This window comes from Ornithorhynchus anatinus, chromosome 16 (assembly GCF_004115215.2).
Source record: "Ornithorhynchus anatinus isolate Pmale09 chromosome 16, mOrnAna1.pri.v4, whole genome shotgun sequence".
Classification (NCBI taxonomy): Eukaryota; Metazoa; Chordata; class Mammalia; order Monotremata; family Ornithorhynchidae; genus Ornithorhynchus; species Ornithorhynchus anatinus.
The window spans coordinates 46,032,273-46,054,015 of record NC_041743.1 but is presented as its reverse complement, the minus strand read 5'-3'; the positions used below and the strand labels follow the sequence as shown (position 1 = coordinate 46,054,015).

General features: G+C 56.7%; 1 protein-coding gene across 2 annotated transcripts; it reads left to right on the top strand.

Annotated features, from left to right (window-relative positions):
- The first annotated feature begins 7,002 nt into the window (after nt 1–7,002).
- On the top strand, nt 7,003–19,948 carry LAPTM5 (lysosomal protein transmembrane 5). Of its 2 annotated transcripts, none has more exons than XM_029080199.2 (8): nt 7,003–7,190; nt 13,544–13,637; nt 14,247–14,320; nt 14,826–14,954; nt 15,641–15,766; nt 17,247–17,333; nt 18,880–18,972; nt 19,392–19,948. In XM_029080199.2, the coding sequence occupies exons 1-8, from the start codon at nt 7,071–7,073 to the stop codon at nt 19,467–19,469; spliced, it is 801 nt and encodes a 266-aa protein (XP_028936032.1). In that variant the 5' UTR covers nt 7,003–7,070; the 3' UTR covers nt 19,470–19,948. The 2 variants fall into 2 exon arrangements, with proteins under 2 accessions (XP_028936032.1, XP_028936031.1); XM_029080198.2 differs by having other exon boundaries at nt 7,006–7,190; nt 14,244–14,320.
- The last annotated feature ends 1,795 nt before the right edge of the window (nt 19,949–21,743 follow it).

The window sequence follows — 21,743 nt, the reverse complement described above, 5'->3', positions numbered from 1 at the left end:
TGACCAGCCGAGCTAGCAGGCACGAGGCAACTGCTGCACTGGGTTCTGGGGGCCAGGCAGAAGGAGTGAAAGTTCTGGTCTCTGCCCTCGAAGGGCGCCCAGTCAATTGGGGAGCGGGAGCGGGGGTTGTGAGAAAGATGAGTAGAAATATATGAGATTAGCTCCATCATACCAACTATGAGACCAGATGAATCCGCGAGGGCCGAGGGGCTGAAGCGATGATAATATCAAGGAGGTGGAGTCAAATCGGGAAAGTGTCCTGAAAGAGGTGGCTTTAGGAGGCCGCGAAGAGGGATGGGGATGTGGTCTGGCACATTAAACAGGAGAGGGGGGTCCAGGCAGAGGAAGGCCGGAAGTGAGAAGGGAGGATGGAGAAGGATGGCTAGCGCGGAGGGATACTCTCCCAGACCAACAGCACTTCTGTACACATTTGTAATTTTATTTATTCGTATTGAATTCTGTCTCCCCGCCTCTAGACTGCAAGTTCGTTATGGGAAGGGAATGTGTTCATTGTTGTAATGTACTCTCTCAAGCGCTTAGTACAGTGCTCTGCACACAGTAAGCACTCGGAAAGTACGATTCATTGATCGAATGAATGGGTGGATATAAGTGCTCAGTACCAGGTTGGGTGGAGCCTCCTCCAGGGACCTCGGATGCAGCAAGAAGAGGGGCCCGAGGCTGGGGCCTGGGCCTGGAACTGGGGGCTGGAGCCTGGGAGAGAAGGCAGGAGTCTGGGATGGGCGAGGGCTGGGATTGGGACTGGGGTTATTCCTGGAGCCGGGGTTGTAGCTGGTGCTGGGGCTGCGGTGGTAGCTGGGACTGGGGCCGGGGTTGCGTCTGGGGTTGTAGCTAGGACTGGAGCTATAGCTGGGTCTGGGGGCTGGGTGAGAAGTTGGGGGCTGGTGCTGGGGTCTGGGGCCTGGGAGGGGCTGGGCTTAGAACTGCCGTTCTGGGGTAGAGAGCAGAAATAGGGCTGGATGGTGCCGCTCCACAAGCAGGGAGGGGGCGGATAGGGCGAACATGGAATTTCTGTTCCCCCACGTCCCTCCACACCAGAGTGAGGACACCGCGGGAACTGGAGGGAGGCTGGTTCAGCACCAACAGCAGAGAACATTGGGAGTGAACTCGGGAATCCGTTCCCAGGGAGGCGCTATGCAGCCAGAAACACCAGCGGATTCCCAGGGACAGATCTGGGACCAGCTTCCGTGCTGGGCCATTGGGAGAGAGTCAGGGATGGAGAGGGGAGAGTCAGGGCGATGGGTGGTCTGTGCTGGGACACTGGGGGAAAGTCAGGGATGGAGGAGAGAATCGAGGTGGAGGATGATCAGTGCTGGAGGAGAGACAGGGATGGAGGGGAGAGTCGAGGTGGAGGATGGTCAGTGCTGGGTCTCTGGGGGAGAGTCAGGGGTGGAGGGGAAAGTCGGAGTGGTGGATGTGAGCCCGTTGTTGGATAGGGGTTGTCTCTATTTGTTGCTGAAGTGTACTTTCCAAGCGTTTAGTATAGTGCTCTGCACAGGGTAAGCACTCGATACATACGATGGAATGAATGAATGGATGGTCTGTGTTGGGTCACTGGGAGAGAGTCAGGGATGGAAGGGAAAGTCTGAGAGTCTGGGACCTATGGGCATTTGGCATTAACCCCACCCTCAATCCCACAGCACTTATATACATATATTTAAACTATATATTACAAATTATTTACTTATATTGATGTCTGTCTCCTCTTCTAGTCTGTAAACTCATTATGGGCAGGGAAAGTGTCTGCTAATTCTGTTGTACTACCCCAAGTGCTCGGTACAGTGTTTTCTGCACATAGTAAGGGCTCAATAAATATCACTGATTGATTAATTCATGGAGGAGAGAGTCAGGGATGGTGGAGAGTCCGTGTTGGGTCACTGGAGCAGAGGTAGCGACAGAAGGGAGAAGCAGGGGTGTTGGACGGTTCGTTCTAGGTCACTGGGGGTGAGTCAGCATGGCCTAGCCTGGGAGTGAGAAGGTCATGGGTTCTCACCCCGGCTCTGCCACTTCTCTGCAGTGTGATCTTGGACAAATCGCTTCACTTCTCTGGGCCTCAGTGACCTCATCTGTAAAATGGGGATTGAGACTGTGAGCCCCGCGTGGGACAAGGACTGTGTCCACCCTGATTTGCTTGTATCCACCCCAGCGCTTAGTACAGTGCCTGGCACATAGTTAAGCGCTTAACGAATACCATAATCATTATTCTCATTAGTCAGGGAGGGAGAGGGGAGAGTCAGGAGGGTTGGCTTGTCCCCGGAAAAAGGAGGGAAGCAGTGAGTCCTCCGGCCACGCGCGCGGGTTTCCGGAGGAGCTTCTCCGCCCTAAGTGCGGCCGGGCAGCAACAGCGCTGGCGCGGAGAAAGCCCACCTTCTCGGCCCCACCCAGCTCCACCCCAGCCCGGTCCCGGCCCCAGCCCCGCCCCTGCCCGGCCCCTGCCCGGCCCCAGCCCGCGGCGGCCGCAGAGAACATTCCGTGGTCACTTCAGCACGCAGACCTGGCGCGGCCCCGACCCTCCCAGCCGCGATCAGGGAAATCAGGAATGTCCTGCCCTAATGAAAAGCCGGTTCATAGCGGCGGCGGGGGGCGGGGGGTGTGGGGTGGGGAGGCCCGGCTCCCCCCGAGCAGCGCCTCCCTCCTCCGCCTCCAGGCCGGACAGGACAGAGCCGCGCTTGTGCCTCCCCGCCCGCCCGCTCCCACCCGCCGCGTCCCCTGAGCCCGGCACGTCCGCACCCGGGGCCGCCCCAGCCGCACGGCCCCGCCGGCCCGGAGGGTCAAGGAGGGGCTGGACGCTCTGCTGGCTAAGAAGACCGGTCCTCCGTGCTCCTCGGCCGGACAAGCCGAAACGCCCGCCGCCCCGGGCCGGCCGACGGGGACTCTGGCAGCCCCGGCACCCTCCGCCCCGCCCCGCCCGAGCGCCTTCTCAATGACGACGGAGCGCGGGGTCAGGGAGCTCTCCAGGAGCCGGGTTGGGCCAGGACCCCCAGACCCTGGAGAAATGGACAGTCGGGGGCCAGGATCAGGGGCCAGGGAGAGAGAACCAGGGCCAGGGGCCAGGCTCAGGGTCGGAGAGGGGAGGTTTCAGAGGGCCAGGGACAGGGGGCTGATTCGGGGGGCTGATTCAGGGGCAAGGGTCGGGGGCATGGTCAGAGGAGAGGTTCAGAAGACATTGTCAGGGCGCAGGGGCAGTGTGGGGGGGGGGGGACCCAGAGCCAGGGGACGGGGCAGAGGCAGAGGGAAGGGGCAGAGAACTGTTTCAGGTGGTAGGGTCAGAGGACAGGATCCAGGGCAGGGTCAGGGGACAGTCAGGGAGACAGGATCAGGAGGACAAGGTCACAGAGCTAGGGTCAGTGCAGGCAGTGCGCTAGGCAGGAAGATTTTATGGGAATGGGGAAGGAAGGGATGCAGCCAATGTCCAAACCTGCCCAGCCCCAGCCCCCTAGGATCGGAGGGAACCCGTGCCCCAATCCTGGATCAGACCAGGATGGCCCTAGGCTTCCTCTTCCAGCTGCCACCCAAGGGAATGACCAGCCCCCCAGGACAGATAGTGTCTCCTCTTCCTAGGGACCCCGAGGCGGGGGCGGGGGTCGGGGGCTGGGGGTAGTTCTGGCCCTAATGCCTGGGACCATTGGGAAACTGCTCCTCGTAGCCAACCTGTCTCTCCAGAGGCAATCTAAGCCCATTTCCCGCAGCCTCAGTGGTCCCGAGGCTGCTGCTGTGGGCCTGCCTATAGATGTCCTGTAGAGACCCGCCGAGGGAGGGACTTAGCCCTGGCCTCAATCAATTGTATTTATTGAGCGCTGAAAGTATACAGATCACTCTGGCCCTTTACACTGTAATCTCGCTGAGGGCAGGAAATGTGTCTGTTTATTGTTATATTGTACTCCCCCAAGAGCTTAGAACAGTGCTCTGCACACAGTAAGTGCTCAGTAAATACGATTGACTGACTCTCCGAAGTGTTTGGGAGAGTATGATACAACAGAGTTGGTAGGCATATTCTCTGGCCACAGTGAGTTTACAGTCTAGAGGGCAACACAGACAATAACATAAATAAATCAATAATTATGGATATGTGCAAAAGTGCTGTGGGGCTGAGAGGGTGAATAAATGCAAGACTAAGTGCAAGACTAAGGACACAGAAGGGATTGGGAGAGGAGGAAATGAGGGATTAAGTTAAGGAAGGCCTCTTGGAGAAGATGTGCTTTTAATAAGACTTTGAAGATGGGAAGAGTGATAATCTATTGGATATGAAAGGGAAGGGCGTTCCAGGCCAGAGGTAGGGCAGTGGCGAGAGGTTGGTGATGAGACAGATGAGACTGAGGTACAGTGAGTAGGTTGGCATTAGAAGAGCAAAGTGTGCTGGCTGGCTTGGAATAGGAAATCAGGGAAATCGGGGAGGGCTCCTCCTCCCCAACTTCTCTCCTCTGGGCTGGACCCCTCCAGTTCTTTCTCCCACAGTGAAGTTCAGGAAACTGAGGGAAAACTGGTCCCAGATTGGGCTGGAGATGGAGGGGCAGAACTGGGGCTAGAACCCATCTCCCTGCCCTCTAACCCAAGATCCTTGCCCTCTAACCTTTGCCTCCTGTCCCAGTCCCCTGCCCTCTAACCCATCCCTCTCCCAGAACCCTGCCCCCTATTTTGGCCCCACCCCCCATCCCCATCTTTTTGGCCTGGAAGTTCAGAACCCTTTTAGAGAGCCTGTAACCAACCAACCATCCAATCAAGGACTCTGTCTCTGGCAGCGGCACCAGGACACCTGGAACCAGGTGCTGATTGCCCTTCTAGAATGCCCTCCCTCTCTTTCTTCACTAGCCACACTCCTTCCAAACACCAACACACACCTCCTTCTCCTCCTTCCCCCCTGTTCCCACCTCCTCCTCTGGGAAGCTTGCCTGGATGGACCTCAACTGTTTGCAATCACTCCAGCCCCCTCAGCGCTGGGGTCAGACAGAAAGGCATCGGTTCGAGGGAGCCCCTCTCTTGAGTCAGTCCCACAGCTGGACCAGCCCAGTGTTCTGGGAGGAGCATGCTGAGGGAGCCTCCGATGTCCAGGGATCTTGGAGGAGCAGTGTCCAGAGAGCCCCTGAACCCTAAGGAATCAGGAGAAGTAGTGTCCAGGGAGCCCCTGCTGTCTGGGGAGCTGGGAGGAGCAGTGCCCAGGGAGCTCCTGATGCCCAGGAAACTGGGATGAGCAGTGCCCAGGGAGCCCCTGATGCCCAGGAAGCTGGGAAGAGCAGTGCCCAGGGAGCCCTGACCTCTAGGGAGCAGCAGCAGTAGTAGCTGAGGAGTGAGGGGACCAGATTGAGGGGTCAAAGGGCACATGGCAAGCCGATCGTGTCAAGGGTCACACACCCATGGGGCCCAGGCCACCCTCACCTTGACACTGGCCCCAAGCTCCGGCCCTTCCCTGGGGGCAACCACCCAGGAGTGGCTGCTAGAGCAGCCATCGATGAGTTAATCACTGCCAGCCCTGGCTGGGGGAGCCCGAGGCTGAACACACCCCTGGCAAGGCCCCGCGGCTCTCCACACAGGCTGTCTCGCCAGCAGGGGCCTCCAGCCATCCGGCACCTTATCGCTGTCGCCTCATAAATTTCCCGGTCCTCAGGGGCTGGGCTTGGGCTAGGGCCACAGGGGCTGCTGGGGGCCGCTGGGACCCCCGGGGCCTGAATTTCCCTCTGCTTCTGCCGCTGGATGGGCAGAGGCCAGTGGAGATGGCTGGGTGAGGTCAGCTGGGCCAGCTAGACGGGACCAGATGGACTGGACCAGGTGAGTGGTGGAGGTGAGTTAGCCAAGGAGTGTTGGCCACGTGGGCTAGCCAGGTTGTGGAGTGGAGATGGCTGGGCCAACTGGAACTAGGCCAGGTGGACTGGGCCGGGTGGGGCGGGTGGAGGTGGCTGGGGCAGGTGGGTTTCGGCCCGGTGAGCTGGGTCAGACGGGGGAGGGAGGGGGGCTGGGTCAGGTAGAACACCTCTAAGGATCAGGGTCTTCGGATTCTTTGGATTGAGGAGCAGCGTGGAGTAGTGGAAAGAGCACATGCTTGGGAGTCAGAAGGTCATGGGTTCTAATCCAGGCTCTGTCACTTGTCTGCTGTGACCTTGATAAAGTCATTTCACTTCTCTGGGCCTCAGTTACCTCATCTGTAAAATGGGGATTGAGACTGTGAGCCCTCTGTGGGTTAGGGACCCAATTTACTTGTGTCAACCCCAGTGCTTAATACAGTGCCTGGCACACAGCAAGCGCTTAACAAATACCATAATGATTATTATTCTTTCCCTGTATTTAGTAAAGTGCTCTGTACACAGGGACCACTTAATAAATACTGTTACTACTACTACTCCTGGGCCAGGCCCAGAGAATCAATCCCCCTAAGAAAAGCAGTGGGGATAAGGAGTTTGGGCTAGAACCGGGAGCCAGTGGGGGCTGCCTGCCCCTCACCCACAGCTTTTCCCTGGGGCATCGCAACAGCCCACCCCTACTCCTAACTTCTCCCTCTCTAGACGTTCGCCATTTTGTCTGCCCTCCCGCCCTCCTGGTTAGGCCTGAGCTCCTCCAGACCAGAGACCCGGCCCGGGATCTCTTCCGCTGGGCCTCAAATCCCGACACAAGCCTCAAGACTCCGAGCCCCGTAGATGTTTGATACGTGCAGAGCTCCGTCCCAAGGACCTACTTTGTGTGCAGCATTGTACGGGACACCTACTAGATAGTGCTGAATTGGACACCCATTAGATGTCCATCAAAATTCCGTACTGGACACCTGATGGGAGCAGAACTCCACACCCAGCCTTTACTGTGTGTAAAGCCCTAAACTGGGCGCCTACCGCAGACCTGATTCGGGTGCAGTGGGCAGCCAGGGAGGCAGGGGATGGGGTGGGCTGCCCCGGTGCCAAACGATGGGCGCCGCAGGGCTCCCATGTGGCCTTGCGGGCAACGCGCCTCCCTGGGGACATAGGAAGGAAGTGGGGGCGTGGCCACCGTTAGGGCGGGGTCTAGGTTCTCGCTCCTCTTCCTCTACCCGTCAACGGCCGCCTCTGCCCGAGACCCCCGCCGTGGCGTCGATGCCCCCACAGATACCCGGCAAGATGCCCGGTGAGACGCTGGTCAGGAGGGCCCCCGAGCGCCAGGCCTCCTGCTTCAACACCCGTGTGGCCACCACTGCACTGGCGGGGTACCACATGGTAAGGGAAGGCGCCCCCATCCCACCGCCCTGCCTCCTGGCTCCCCGCCCTGTGGTCCCCCCGCCCCGTGGCCCCCTCCTCTAGAGCATCCATCCCCAGTGGTCCCCTCTCCCACGGTTCCCTCCCCCACATCTCCCTGGACGGAGGGAGAATGGCGGTTCCCCCCAGCTGGCTTTCCAGCCTCCTCCGTTGGGGGATAGACGGTCCGTGGGACCAACTGTTCAGAACCCCAACTTTGGCCTCCTCGCGGTGCGTTCGGGTCCCTTGAAGTGAGTTAGACCGTAAATCCTTCCCAGACGACTTTGGGGGAATCCATGGCTTGAGCCTCTTCGCCGGGCCTGGGGAGCACCCCTCCCTACCCCCTCTGGAGCTGGGTCCTGTGGGGCCCTGAGGCCCTAGGCCTGGCGGGGCTTCGCCCAGCCCTACCCGGCACCGGCCAGCCCTGTCCAGCCCTGTCCAACTTTGGCTGGAGAGGGGCTGACCCCGAGCCACTCTGCCCAGGCCTGAGGCCCACTGCGGGGTTCGGGCCCAGCTCAAGACCGGGAGGGGCCAGCGTCCGTCGTGGCTCAATCCCCGACTGCCGAGGACCTGTCTCTGCCCCCTCCCCCGTCCGGTGCCACCTGCCCTCCTTGGGGGAGGCCAGGGGCGGGGGCAAGGGAGGGAGCGGGCAGTCCCTGCCCTCCGGCCTGGCCCTGGACATCGCTGGTGGGAGCCCGGCCCAGAAGCCTGAGTGCTGCTGCCCCCGGGGTCCCGGGGACGATGGGGCTCGAGGAGGCTGTGACTGGGGCCCCCACCGCCCCCGCCCGCGGCGGCGGGGGCGACGGCGGCGCTGCGCTGGGTTAGAGACCTCCTTTCCCTTTCGCTCTTTGAAATGAAAACCGCGGCCCAGGCCCCGCCTCCCACGGAAAGAGGAACCGGGGCCCCGGTGCGCCCGTGTGGATGGATGGGTGTGCTGGTATGTGAATACCTACACTCCTGGGTGCGGGTCAGTGGGGGCCCGTTTGTGCATGCCTTTTAGACTGTGAGCCCGTTATTAGGCAAGGATTGGCTCTATCTTTTGCCGAATTGTACATTTCAAGCACTTAGTACAGTGCTCTGCACATAGTAAGTGCTCAATCAATACTATTGAATGAATGCGTGTGCATATTTGCGAAAAAGGGTGCGCGGATGTGGGTGCATCTGTGGGGGCCGTCCGTGCCCGTGTACGAATGTCTGGGCGTACACTTGTGTGCGTGTGGGCATGTATGTCAGCATGTGAATGTGTACATATATGCGTGCGTGGCTTCCTCCCCTGTTTCGGGGCCCGAAAGCTGTGGGGCGTTCGGGCTTGGGCGCTCCTCGCTCGGGTGGGCTCCAGAGAAGACTTTCCAGCAGGACCCGCCCCCGCCCCACCACGCCCCCCAGACCCAGCCCACTCCCCTTCACTCTCGACAGCTGCTCCCTTTTACACTCAGCTGCCCCTTTACCCTGTGCCCCGAGACCTCGTCCAAGAGAACCCGTTAGGCCCGGGCCGGAGCCCGGTGGACCCGGGATCGCTGTTTCTCCAAGACCCCCAAGTCCTCGCCAGGACTAGTGGCCTCCACCGTAGCAGCAGTCTGAGCTGAGCGCCCTACTTAATAATAATGGTTTGGGGGCTTACTGTGTGTCAAACACTGTTCTAAGCACTGGGGGAGATACAGAGTAATCAGGTTGGACACCATCCCTGTCCCACATGGGGTGCACAGTCTTAATCCTCATTTTACAGATGAGGTAGTTGAGGCCCAGAAAAGTGAAGTGACTTGCCCAAGGTCACACAGCAGACAAGTGGCAGAGCCGGAATTAGAACCCAGGTCCTTCTGACACCCAGGCCTATACACTACCCACTAGGCCATGCTGCTTCCCTTGCTTATGCCCACTTGGTGCTGTGCCCTGAAGTAGAGCTGGGGGAGTAGAAAATAACAAAGTGGCATGTTCCCTACCCACAAGGAGCTGCCACTTTAAATGGGGACGAAAACATAAAAGTACAGACAACTTGAGGGCGCAGAGTAAATAACCGAATAAACGTGTATTCGTGAGTCTTGAGGATGTGAGCTCCTTCTGGGCAGGGCACACGCTTACCAGCTCTATTTTTCTCTCCCAAGAGCCTAGTGCAGTGCTTGGCACACAGTAAGCACTCAGTGAACACCATTGATTGATATAAAGAAGCTCTTAAGTGTTAGAGTTGCCTGATGGGTTTATACGGTTCAGGATGCTGGGAAATTACTTGGGAAAAGCTTGCTGGAGGACTTGGGGTTTTAGGAAGGTTTGAATAATAATTTTTTAAAAGTTGGTATTTGTTAAGCGCTTACTATGTGCAGAGCACTGTTCTAAGCACTGGGAGAGACTCAGGTTGTCCCACATGAGGCTCACAGTCTGAATCCTCATTATATAGATGAGGTAACTGAGGCACAGAGAAGTTAAGTGATTTGCCCACATTCACACAGCTGACAAGTGGCAGAGCCAGGATTCGAACCCATGACCTCTGACTCCCAAGCCCGCGCTCTTAACTAATTATGGTATTTTTTAAGCGTTTATTCTGTGCCATGTACTGTACTAAGCACTGGGGGAGATACAATGTAATCAGATTGGACACAGTCCCTGTCCCACATGGGGCTCGTAGTCTTAATCCCCATTTTACAGATGAGGTAACTGAGGCACAGGGAAGTGAAGTGACTTGCCCAAGATTGCACAGCAGACAAGCTGATTCCCAAGCCCGCGCTCCTGCCACTAGGCAATGCTGATTGGGAGCTGGAGTGCGAGAGCGACAGGTTCAGGACGAACAGCAGAAAACACTTCTTCCCCCCAGCCCGGGTGAGTGCAGGAACCCATCCCCAGGGGCCACTGGGTAGTGGAAATGCCCGCAGGTCTACAGGGGTTTGGATACACCCAAGGATGAGCATCCATGCTGGACATTGGGAGGGAGAGTCAAGAATGTTGGATGGCCTGTGCTGGGCCACTCGTGGAGAGGCAGGGTTGGATGGTCCACTGTGGGTCACTGGGGGAGAGTCAGTGTTGGAGAAAGGAGAATCAGGGGAGTTGGATGGTCCACACTAGGTCACTGAGGGACTCAGGGATGAAGAAAAGAGGGTCAGGGGTGTTGGACAGTCCATGCTGGGTCACTGGGGAGAGGCAGGGATGGAGTCAGAGGTGCTGCATAGTCCATCTCGGCCCACAGCATTTTCTATCTGAGGGCCGAGTTCCCTCGACTGAGGTCTCTGGAGACCTGCTGTCTGCCATCCTCGACCTGCAGGATTATAAAATGTGTTATGGTCATAAGCATAAATGCTGTGAGGCTGAGGGTGGGGTGAAGATCAAGTGCTTAAAGGGTACAGATCCAAGTGCATAGATGATGCAGAAGGAAGAGGGAGTAGGTGAAATGAAGGCAGAACATTGTACTCACCACTTGGGAGAGTACAATTGGTAGACACAAATGCTGCCCACAAGGGTTTTGCAATTCCTCCTTACTGAATGTGCAGTTCTACACCCTTGCAGCTGACCAGGTCATTGCTGTGGGACCTCTCTGCCTGAAGCTTGGGGGCTTTGTGGGCCTGTGTTGGGATGGGCAGCTTGGAGGAGGAGTGGGAGGGGCCTTTGCTGGCCCAGAGACTCTGACCGGATTTCTCAGCCCAATTCAAAATGTGTTTCATCCTGACTCTGAATCTTGGGCCACAGCAGGCCTTGTCCTCCCCACCCACTTGCATGTAGACTGTCGTCTCAAGTGGCCAACCCCACCGGAAGCCGCTGCTTTATTTTGGGAACCGGGGGCAGCAGTGGGGAACGGACAGCTCCGTCTGGGTTGTGGGGAGGAAGTGACTCTCTCCAGAGCATCTTGGCCTTGACATAACCTCTGGGATTCCCCCCTCCCCAGAACTCTCCCAGCCTGCTCATCAGAGCCTACACTTGTCACCATGAGAGTGAGGGAGAGCGTGGGTCACCGGCACCTAATTGGCCAGGAGATGGGTGGGCTCAGTTGACCGGTCACCCTGGGGCACAGTTTACTCCATGGCCCCACTGAGCTGTTTTGGCTGAGATGGGTGAGCTCACTGGAACAGATCCCTCCCTTCCAGCCCCCGCCAAGAAGATCCCACGGCCCAGCTGTGACAGGTCCCGCAGACACCCAGTCACGCCCTGCCTGCCCGCCACTGCTTTTTGAGACCTCTCTGTGGAGGTGCCACCCTGCCATGCATGGTGGCACCTGGCTTGTAGATGACGCTAGTGAAACCTCCAGGGAGACCAAATGGTTTTTTATATATATATATGCATATATATATATATATATATATAGCATTAAGATCTATGTGCCAGGCATTATACTAAGCACTGGGTTAGAAACAAATTAATCTGGTTAGACACAGTCCTTCTCCCATATAGGGCTCACAGTCTTAATCCTCATTTTACGGATGAGGTAAGTGAGACACAGAGAAGTGAAGTGACTTGCCCAAGGTCACACAGCAGACAAGTGGTGCAACCGGCATTAGAACCCAGGTCCTTCTGATTCCCAGGCTCATGCTCTATCCACTAGGCCATGCTGCTTCTCTAAGGGCTTTCTGAAGGGCTTTAGCGAAGGTCCAAGACTCCTGGCCCTGAGAGAGCGTGGGCACAGCAGTAACAGCAGTGGCTCAGTGAGAACCAATTTGGTAGAAGCTCAGTGTCTATACCAGATTCTCTGTCAGGCAAGATCCTGAAGGTCGAGTTAGCTTTCTTCATATTAGTTGTCTAATTCCCCCTCCATCCGTGTATTGTTTTGCTGTTTGCTGCCCAGGAGGCAGAATTCAGTGGCTATACTCAGTTTGGTGGGCTGATGGAGTGATCCTGAGCTGGGGGGGGGCGGGCAGGGAGGGTGGTCTGGTGTGGACTCTGCACACAGTAAGTGCTCAATAAATATGATGGAATGAATGGACAGGCTGGACTTTCGGTCGAGGTCGTTGTGCTGACTATGAAACAGTTCACAGTGTTTTGCCAGTTGTCCTATGTCCCATATCCTGTAACCCATATCCCTCATCCTGGGACTCAGAGTGGAGTCGAGCCAGTGGCAGCACTGGGTCCTGGAAAGGGGCAGGTGGGTGACTTTTCAGTGAGCAGGGCTCAGCCTGACTTTTCTGGGAAAATTTCATCTCCTCAATCGATTTATCCTCTGCAGTATTGATTCTTGTCTCTCACTAGTCATCCTGGTCCATGTGGGATTCTGTGCGCCTGTCTCCAGAGAGGTGGGGCAGAGTGTGAGGGGCCTGCTGGGGTACAGAAGTGTGTGAGTGTGTATGTGCATTTTCTCCCCAATCACCTACCCCATGATGCAATTTTGGGAGTTCCAACTGAGCCCCCAGGGGACTGTAGCTTTGGTCAGGTTTCTGGGATAGGATGGTGCCAGGAGGTCTGGGAGGGCTGGTTCAGGGCCCTGAGAGGAGAATAGAGACCTCTCCCCTAACATTCTGGGGAGCAAGGTTCTGGTTGCCTACATTCTTCGGAAGTGGAGGATGGGACAGCTGCCGGCCCTGCTCCCCCTAACTGTGTCCCTCCATCTCAAGTGAGAGCAGAACCCCTGCTGTCTTCAGACCCCCTTCCAGAGACTCAACACCTGAGCCAGGAGGTCTCCCGGGCCCCCTAGCCCTCAGACCCTGGAGGTCATTTGGATATTGCCCTGTGGGGAGGATTGGGCAGCTGGGGGCAGACACAGGAGATGGGGAATGAACTTCCCTGGCTTCTCAGGGACATCAGACAGCCCGAGGGCCAGCTCCCCGGTCCCCCAAGCCGGGTGGTGACTCCCCTTTCCCATGGGCACTGCCTCCCCTCCCTTGCATCTGCCTCTTGCTCCCCCCACCCCTGTACCCCAGTTGTCATTCAGTTTCTTTAAAACCTGTGGCTGTTGCCTGGGCTATAGTCACAGGGGCCACCTCCACCCAGGCACCTCCTTCCAGGCCAGATTCATCCAGGAGCCCCCAAGACAAGCACCCACACCCACAACTCCAGAGCCCCGCTGCCTTCATCCCCTAACACACACACACACACACACACACACACACTTTGAAAAGCTCAAGGGAAAGCCCTTCTCCTCCAGGATGCCCTTCACCCCCCTCCATTTAAGTCCAGTGTTCCAGACAGCCCCATCCTCACCCACTGCTGGTCTGACCTCTGGACTGACTCTCCCAGCCCTAGGGCTGGATGCAGTCACAGGTGTCCCTGTGTTTGTGTGTCTGTGCCTCTGTGTGCACCCAGGTTTTGTTGGTGTGTTTTCATCTATATGACTCTGAGTGTGTATATATGTGTGCCAGTTGTGAGTACCTCTACCCCCTCACATCCCCTTACATGCCCGCATGCCTTCATTCTTCCCTCTACAGGTAGTGAGTGTCCTGCTGCTGGTGGAACATGCTGTGGAGGTGTCCAGCGGCAAGGGCCAGTGCCAGGTCACGGGGACCCGCTCCTACCGCTTGGGTAGGCTGGGGGCAGGTCAGGTGCAGAGGGGTTGACCAGTCACCAGTTGATTCCTTATCTCCATCCCTGGTGGGAGAGGCTAAAGCTGGACTCCCTTCCCAGATATCAAGGCAATGTAGCCAGTGGCCCCCTTGATACCTCCCCACCTTCCCACGACCCTCATTGGCCTGGATGGAATGGATAGGGCTCTGAACCCCTAGCACCTGGGTCCATAAGCTCCCAGGACCTGTGGACAGAAGGGAGGGGCAGAATGGAGCAGGGCCACTAGGACAGTCAGGGGAACAGAACCTCTTTAACCCAAGGAGAGGCCAGAAGGGTTGAGAGGGGGCAGGGTGGAGATTATAGAGCTGGGGGAAGTGAGGAGGAGGACCAGAAGCCAGAGGGATGGGGCAGGCCCAACACAGAATTCCCACCCCACCAGAGTGTCAGGGGTATTGGGTGGGCCGTCCCTCACCATGAGGGTGAGCGTCCAGGAAGGCAACCAGCACTCGGCTCTTCCCAGCATCCTGGTGCCACTGTTGGAGCCCTGGATTGGACAGGCTGGTGGCTCCTGGGGGAGGGCAGTGGAGCTCTCTGTCCATGATTGTCGTCCCTCTCTCCCTACAGTAGACATTGCCTCCAGCTTCCTGCTCCTTGGCATGCTGTTCATCGTTAGTGTCAGCCTACTCTTCGGCGTCATCAAGGTGAGTGAGAAAGGGTGTGTGTGTGTGTAGGTGTGTGTGGGTGTTTGTGTGTGTGCACGTGTTGGCGGAGAGGCATGAGAAGTGGAAGCCTGAGGTGGGGAGTCCAGAAGAGAGGATCAGGAGAGTCTGGAGATGACAGGATAATTCTGTCAGTCTCACTCTCACCAAGTGTCAAGAAATCTCAAGACCATTCATTTAATCATATTTATTGAGCGCTTACTGTGTGCAGAGCACTGTATTAAGCACTTGGAAAGTACAATTCAGCAACAAAGAGAGACAGTCCCTGCCCACAGCGGCCTCACAGTCTAGAAGACCACCATCACGGCCCAACCCCTCCCAGAGCTAGGATTCCAACGAGCGAAAACACGTGGTGTCGGACACCCTGCCTTTACTTGGGGCACACGGAGGTGGACTCGCTTCCCTCCAACAAGGGGGAGGGAGCCTGGCCCCGGCACTGGGATGGGGAAGGAGGGCTGGGGGTGACCTATGTTGCTCCTGCCTGCAGAAGCGGGAGCGCTGCCTCCTGCCTTTTCTGTCCCTGCAAATCATGGATTTCCTGCTGGGCCTCCTCACGCTTCTGGGCACCTACATCGAACTCCCAGGCTACCTGCGGCTGGCCACAGCGACCCGAGCGGTGAGTTCTTCTGGGATACAATTCCCAGCCCCAATAGAGCACTCTGCACCCAGAAGGTGCCTGGTCCAGCACTCTGCACCCAGAGGGTGCCTGGTCCAGCACTTTGCACACAGCAGGTGCCTGGCCAGCTCTCTGCACACAGTGGGTGCTTGACCCAGTGCTGCACACACAGCAGGTGCCCGGCCCAGCACTCTACACACAACAGGTACCCAGACCAACACAACAGGTACGCTACTGCTGAGTGTGGCCAGGCCAGCATTCCGGCCTGACCCTGAGAAGCAGGTGGGAGGATGAAGCTGGTGAGTCCTGACCCTGTGCTCCCCTCCCTGGTCCAGACCCTTGGGGTCGTCTTGGTTGTGCTCTCTAGCACTGACCTCGCCAGTGTCCATGACTCTAGGGACACACCTCCAGCCCCCTATACTCAAGATATGGACCTCGAGATAGGAAGCTTATTCTGGTCCCTATTGTGCAGGTGGCATAGACCAAGCCCAGGATCCCCACCAGGGCTGAGAGGCACCTCTCCAGGCAACACCCTTTTGGGCCAGCCAGTGCCCAAAGGCTGACCTGAGATGGAAATAAGATGCCCTGGAAGGGTTTGGGGGTGGAGTCTGACCTTAATTTCCTGATTTTGGCCAACTTGTAACTGTTCACTCATCTTTCCTCCTCCTTCCCCTTGCCTTTGCCAGAGAGGACGGCCCAAGACTCCCCGTGTAGCCCTGCAGCTCCTGGATTTCTGCCTCAGTGTCCTGGCCCTCTGTAGCTCCTACATGGAAGTGCCAGCATATCTCAACTTCAAAGCCATGAACCACATGGTAAGATGGGGAGCACAGGCAGTTGGAGAAGGGAGGCCCTGCCGGTCAGGAGTGTGGTGGGGCCGGGAAGGAGGCCCTTAAGTGACGCCACCCCAAAACACCCCACAGTATAGTCACCCAGGGGGGCCTCAGATAGAGGAACCATACGCTGGTTCCCTGCCTGGACACCCATCCTCACGTTTAAGGATGAAATATCCAACACCCTTGACTCTCCCCTCTCCACCCATGACTTTCTCCAGTGACTCAGCACGAGCCATCCAACAGCCCTGACTCTCCTCCAGTGATCCAGTGTGGCCCATCCAGTGCTCTTGACTCTCCCCTCTCCATCCCTGATTCTTCCTCTAATTAACCAATTAGGAACCTCACAGACCTTAACTTCACAGCCTCCTCAAAAACTCCTCCCCTAGCCTCTCCTTGATTCCTGTCCCCCTTTGGCCCTGAGCTCCCTTGGACCCCTGATCAAGCTCTGGGTGTACTAAGGTAGGGTCTCTCATAGGCTCGTTCTCTCTCTAGCATGCTCCCTCAAGGCTTTGTCTGAGGGCTCCAATCCTGACTGCCTGTCCTCCCTCTGAGATGAAATGGGCTTTTCTGGAGGCGTTTCAAGGATCATTACGACCAGGGGCACTCCCCACCCCCATCCACACTTGTTCTAATTCCTCCCCAACCATGAAGATTTTTCTGTGGTATTTGTTAAGTGCTTACTATGTACCAGGCACTGTACTAAGTGATGGTGTAGATACAGGCTAATCAGGTTGGACACAGTTCATATCCTATATGAGGCTCACAGTCTTAATCCCCATTTTACAGATGAAGTAACTAAGGCATATAGAAACTAAGTGGCTTGTCCAAGAGCACACAGGAGACAAGTGGCGGATCTGGGATTAGAACCCAGGTCCTTCTGATTCCCAGGCCCGTGCTCTATCCACTAGGCCATGCTGCTCTTCTGGGCTCTGGGGAGTTCTCTGAGCCTTCTTGGGCAGTAGCAAGGTGAGGGGCAGGGGTAGGGGTGGGAGGGAGTCCCTGTCCATTAGAGCAACATGGTGCTGGCAGGGACCCTGGAGTGGAATGAAGGGGCCTTCCCAGCTCAGGTCATTGATTAGCTGACTGAATGGCAAGGGACCCTCGGGGGAGCTGGGATTGTGGGTGTCCCAGGGTTGTTACGTCCAGTGGTGCCCATTGCCCATCCCTACTCCCCATAATTTAGGGATTGGGGTCTCCCCATGAATAAGGCCACAATATCCATCCAACCCAGGGGGCTGATATTGAGCCCCTGTCCCATCCACTGGCAGTGCCGGTGCTGGGTCTGAGCAGCTGAATGGAGCCCTGATTGGTTCCCGGCAGGCACCGAGGCTGAAGCCTTCACTGACTGGTTTCCAGTGGTGCCAATGGCTGAGCACCCCCCGCCCCACCCACCACACACACCTGACCACTTCCTGGCGGCCACCGTGGCTGAACTCCCCCCAACCCCCTTCTGTTGCAGAATTATCTCCCGAGCCAGGAGGGGAAGGGCTTCCTCACGACCATGCTCCTGTTCTCAGTGGCATTTGTGGCTGTCCTCACCTTGAAGGTAACTCCCAAGATGGGGAATGACCCAGAGGGTAGAGCCTGGAGTGGAAGGGGTGGGGCATGGGGGTTGGAGGGCTTGGTCCTGAGGATAGGGGGCAGGTCTGGGAGGCTGGGGAGGGTGCAGAATCTGGTGTGTGGGGGGGTCGGGTGGCGGGGGCGGTTCAGGCTTTAGGAGGGGGCTGGGTCAGGGACCAGGAAGCAGGAGCCTCCTCTCTGTGAGGACAGAAGTGGGTTCAGCCTCCTGGCTGCTTGCACTGCAGGTTCCCAGATCTCATTGCTTCATCTTGGGCTCTTCACATTCTCTCCCCTCCCAGATCATCCCTCAGAACTGCCCCTGCCATCTGGGGGCAGGGGGCGATGGGGGACCCGTGGCCCAGGATTAAAGGTGGAGGAACCCAGGGAAATTCACACTGGCTCCAGACGCTCTCAAATCGCCATGGTAGTCTCAGCTCCAGGAATCAGGGTTCATGCGCACTGAGCGCCAAGTGGGGAGAGACAGTGAAATCCAAGCTCTCACACTTCCTTAACTCCATCCTCAAGCTTCAACAACTCCACAAATGTGCACAGACACATATGCTTTCTAGGGCTTGAGCACGTGTGTAGTGCCTGACCTCACCATTCACACTTCCCACCGTTCACAGTTCACACTCACCCCTCCCTCAGGAAAAGAGTTGCCTGTCTTCCCTAGGCTGTGGGAGGGAGGAGACAGCGAGACTGCCGAACCAACTACCCCTCCCCTGCCTTTCCTAGCATGCTAATTGGCTGAACACTTTCCACACTCCCATTGGTTGATCCCAAAGCTTCCACAGAAGAGTCCAATCTCCCAGAACGTTCTGGGAAATATAATCCTTCCAAAATTTGAGGGATGTAATCCCAAGGAAGGGGCAGGTAACAGGACTAAGCTTCCTCTTGCTCCTTCAGACCCTTTGGCTCAGTAGTTCTACCCCCTCGATAATGTGCTGAGTATTTTTCCAGCTGGGCTATATCAACCAGAATACACTCCCAGATACACAGCATACCCAAATATACAGTGTACCCAAATAGACAACGTACTCAGACACACAATACTCCCCAATGGATAGCGTACCCGGACAGTGCACCCAGACACACAATGTAGTCAGATACACACATCCTTCGACATATGTCGCACACAGATACACGTGGTACCCGGACACACAATGCACCTTTAATCCACAAGGCACCCAGATTTCCAGGGTGGAGAGAGACAGATTACCACAGATAATTCTTGTGGAGGACTGAGAACTCAGAGAGGTGGGTTGGTGGGAGAAAGGGCTGGAGGGATGCCCCTTCCCAAGAATAGTGTTTTGATTTACCATGTAAACAATCTACCAAAACTTTAGGGACAGAGATATGGCTATTCGGTCCTTCCTGTCACCCGCTTCCCCCGTCCAGCGTAGCATAGTCCTGGCCAGGTCAGGAGGCAGAGAAGGGGCAGGTTTCACACACTTCTCCAGGCTACTAGGCCTCCTATGCCCTTAAGCCCTGTGGGTGGGAGGACCCCATGCCGGCCATGTCTCCTTCTCCAGGTTTACATGTTCAAATGTGTCTGGAGATGCTACCGGGACATCCAAGCCCAGCAGGCCACTGGCGGAAAGGTCACTCCGAGGCTCCTGCAGCAGGCAAGTTCCTACCAGGTTCCACTTCCCTCTGCCCCCCCCAGGGTGCTAATGCAAGGGCCAGGGCCAGAACCAGGCACGGAGGGATAGGGAAGACCAAGGAGCCCTGGTGGAAAGGACTAGCAGTGGGGATCCGTGGCCAGGCCCCACTGACCTGCAGGCAGGGCCTGAGCCACCTCCAGTCAAAAGGTTCTGGGGCTGGGGGCTCTTCTGCTCCCCCAGATCCTCCCCACCCTAGGGCAAGGGGCCCCCGCTGGAGCTAGAGGGTGGTAGGTTCATCCCAAACAGCATGAAACACATTTTCCCCCAGAGACGTTGGGAGGTAAAGAGGGTGAAGAAGTGAGGGATGGGGTGAGGGTGAGGACAGTGGGGGGTACGCTTGGGCTGAGTCCAGCTGACTGCCTTTGGCTCCCTCTCCTCAGGTGGCCCTGCCATCCTACGAGGAGGCCATGGCGCTTCCGGGGAAGGGTGCCAGACCCCCGCCATACTCCGAGGTTTAGGACTCAGCAGCCTCACCTCTCCTGGCCCCGGCCCCTTCCGGCTCCTGCCCCCAGCGGCTCCTGAGATTGAGACTTCGGGACTGCCCCGTGGCATGCACATGCTCTGATCTGCACCATCGCCCTCTCCATTACGTGCTCCCCCTCTCCGCTCAAGCAGGGACAGCCATGCCAACCTGTCTGCCACCCACCCTCCCTCTTTCAGTCCCTAATGGCCATCTCTGGGATCTGGGCTGGAGTTGGGGGTGGGATTGAGGACCCAATGTATCTGTCCACCTGGGAGGCCCTGAGAAGTGGGGGACATGGAGAGTAGGGAGCTCTCTACTGAAGCTGAGGTTGGGTGGGCCACTGTGAGCCTGGGACTCTCTGTCTGCCTCCCACAGTCCCCACCATGGGGTCCTAGCCTCTCTTGCACTCCAGGCCCTGATTTGCTTCTGTATGTGACCCTGAGAGGAGTTTTATTAAATCCAACTTGGCTATTCCCTGCCTGGTCTGTGTTTGGGGTCCCTGACTGTGCCCTTCCGGTCTCCCCTCCCTACTCTGTTTCTGGGGACCCTGGCTTTGCCGTTCCAGCCTTTCTTGCTACTTGGCACCCTCTTTAGTCCCCCTGCCCCACTCTATGGGCCCCTGGTGCCCAGGGCTGGAGGTAGGCTGTGATCTGATAGGTTTCCCACCCCTATCTTCCTTCAAAACTGGACTCTGACTTTCTGGGTCCCACCCTGGCAAGTCAGTCCAACTTGGAACTGGGACTGGGCCGGGGCTGTGCTGGGCCCGGGTTGGTGCTAGGTCTGGGCAGGGTGGGACTGGGCTGGGATTGGGACTGGGCTGAGCAGGCCAGAGTGGAAGATGTAAGGGTGACAGGTGGCAGGGAGGGAGAGGGAGAGGAGCCAAGATGGAGGTGGGCGAGAGGGGCAATAAAATGACCAGGAGAACCGGGTCCCAGACCTGGCACCCAAGGGCAGATGAGGACTCTGGGAACTGTGTGATACAGAGACCTGTGGCCGTTTCTGAGGACCACACCCTGCCTGATTGACTACGAGCAGTGGGGACCCAAGTGACCCTTGACTCAGTATGACTTGAAAACACAAGTTGAGGGTTATCAAGAGAAGTAGTCAGTTATTGATTACTTACTGTATGCAGAGCACTGTACTAAGCGCTGGGCAGAGTCCAATACAACAATAGACATATTCCCTGTCCAAAATGAGTTTACAGTCTAGAGGTGTGGCCTAGTGGAAAGAGTCCAAGCCTGGAAATCGGAAGTTCTAATCCCAGCTCTACCACTTGCCTGCTATATGATTTCGGGAAAGTCACTTAACTTCTCTGAACCTCAGTTTTCTCATCTGTAAAATAGGGATAAGATACTTATTCTACCTCCTACTTAGACTATGAGCTTCATGGGATATAGACTGGTGGTAACCTGACTGTCTTGTATCTACTCCAGCACTTAGTACAATTCCTGGCACAGAGTAAACGCTTAATGCAGCGTGGCTCAGTGGAAATAGCCCGGGCTTGAGAGTCAGAGGTTATAGGTTCGAATCCCAGCTCTGCCACTCGTCAGCTGTGTGACTGTGGGCAAGTCACTTAACTTCTCTGTGCCTCAGTTATCTCATCTGTAAAATGGAGATTAAGACTGTGAGCCTCACGAGGGACAACCTGATTGCCCTGTATCTACCCCAGCGCTTAGAACAGTGCTGTGCACATAGTAAGTGCTTAACAAATACCAACATTATCATTAATAAATGCCACTATTACTATTATCAGGTGGGCAGACTCCTCTCCCTCCTCTGAGTACCGGGAGCAAGGCTGATTGACTGCCGTCATCTGCCTCCTAAGGGCAGTAGCAGTGTGAGGGGATGGGATGGGCCTGGGGAAGGTTCTTTATGTATCAGGGCCCGCCTCCAGTTCTCCAGGGAGGGGGAAGAGGAGTGGGAGAAGTGGGGGGTTTGAGGAGAGAGCATTTTTTTCCAGTGGAAAGATCTTGACCCCTGGGCTAAGGGTCATCTCCCCAGCCCCCACCCAGACAGCCCCTCCCTCAGGGACCCAGTGGTTGCCGGGGGGGGGGGGATGACGGCCCCCTACCCACCTTGAGATGACAACAGTCAATCATCAGGCCTGGATAGAGCCATCTCAATCGATCTATGGTATTTATTGAGCACTTACTGTTTGCAGAACACTGTACTAAACACTGGGAAAAGTACATTACAACAGTTGTTAAACACATTCCCTGTCCACAAGGAGCATATAGTCTAGATGGGGAGACAGGTATAAAATTGTGTA

Bases quoted from the DNA above. Each gene is read 5' to 3' on its own strand.
- LAPTM5 (XM_029080198.2), top strand. From the start codon at position 7,071: ATGCCCCCACAGATACCCGGCAAGATGCCCGGTGAGACGCTGGTCAGG. The intron at 13,638-14,243 runs GTAGGCTGGGGG...CTCTCCCTACAG, and splicing joins GACCCGCTCCTACCGCTTGG to TAGACATTGCCTCCAGCTTC. The intron at 17,334-18,879 runs GTAACTCCCAAG...CTCCTTCTCCAG, and splicing joins TGGCTGTCCTCACCTTGAAG to GTTTACATGTTCAAATGTGT.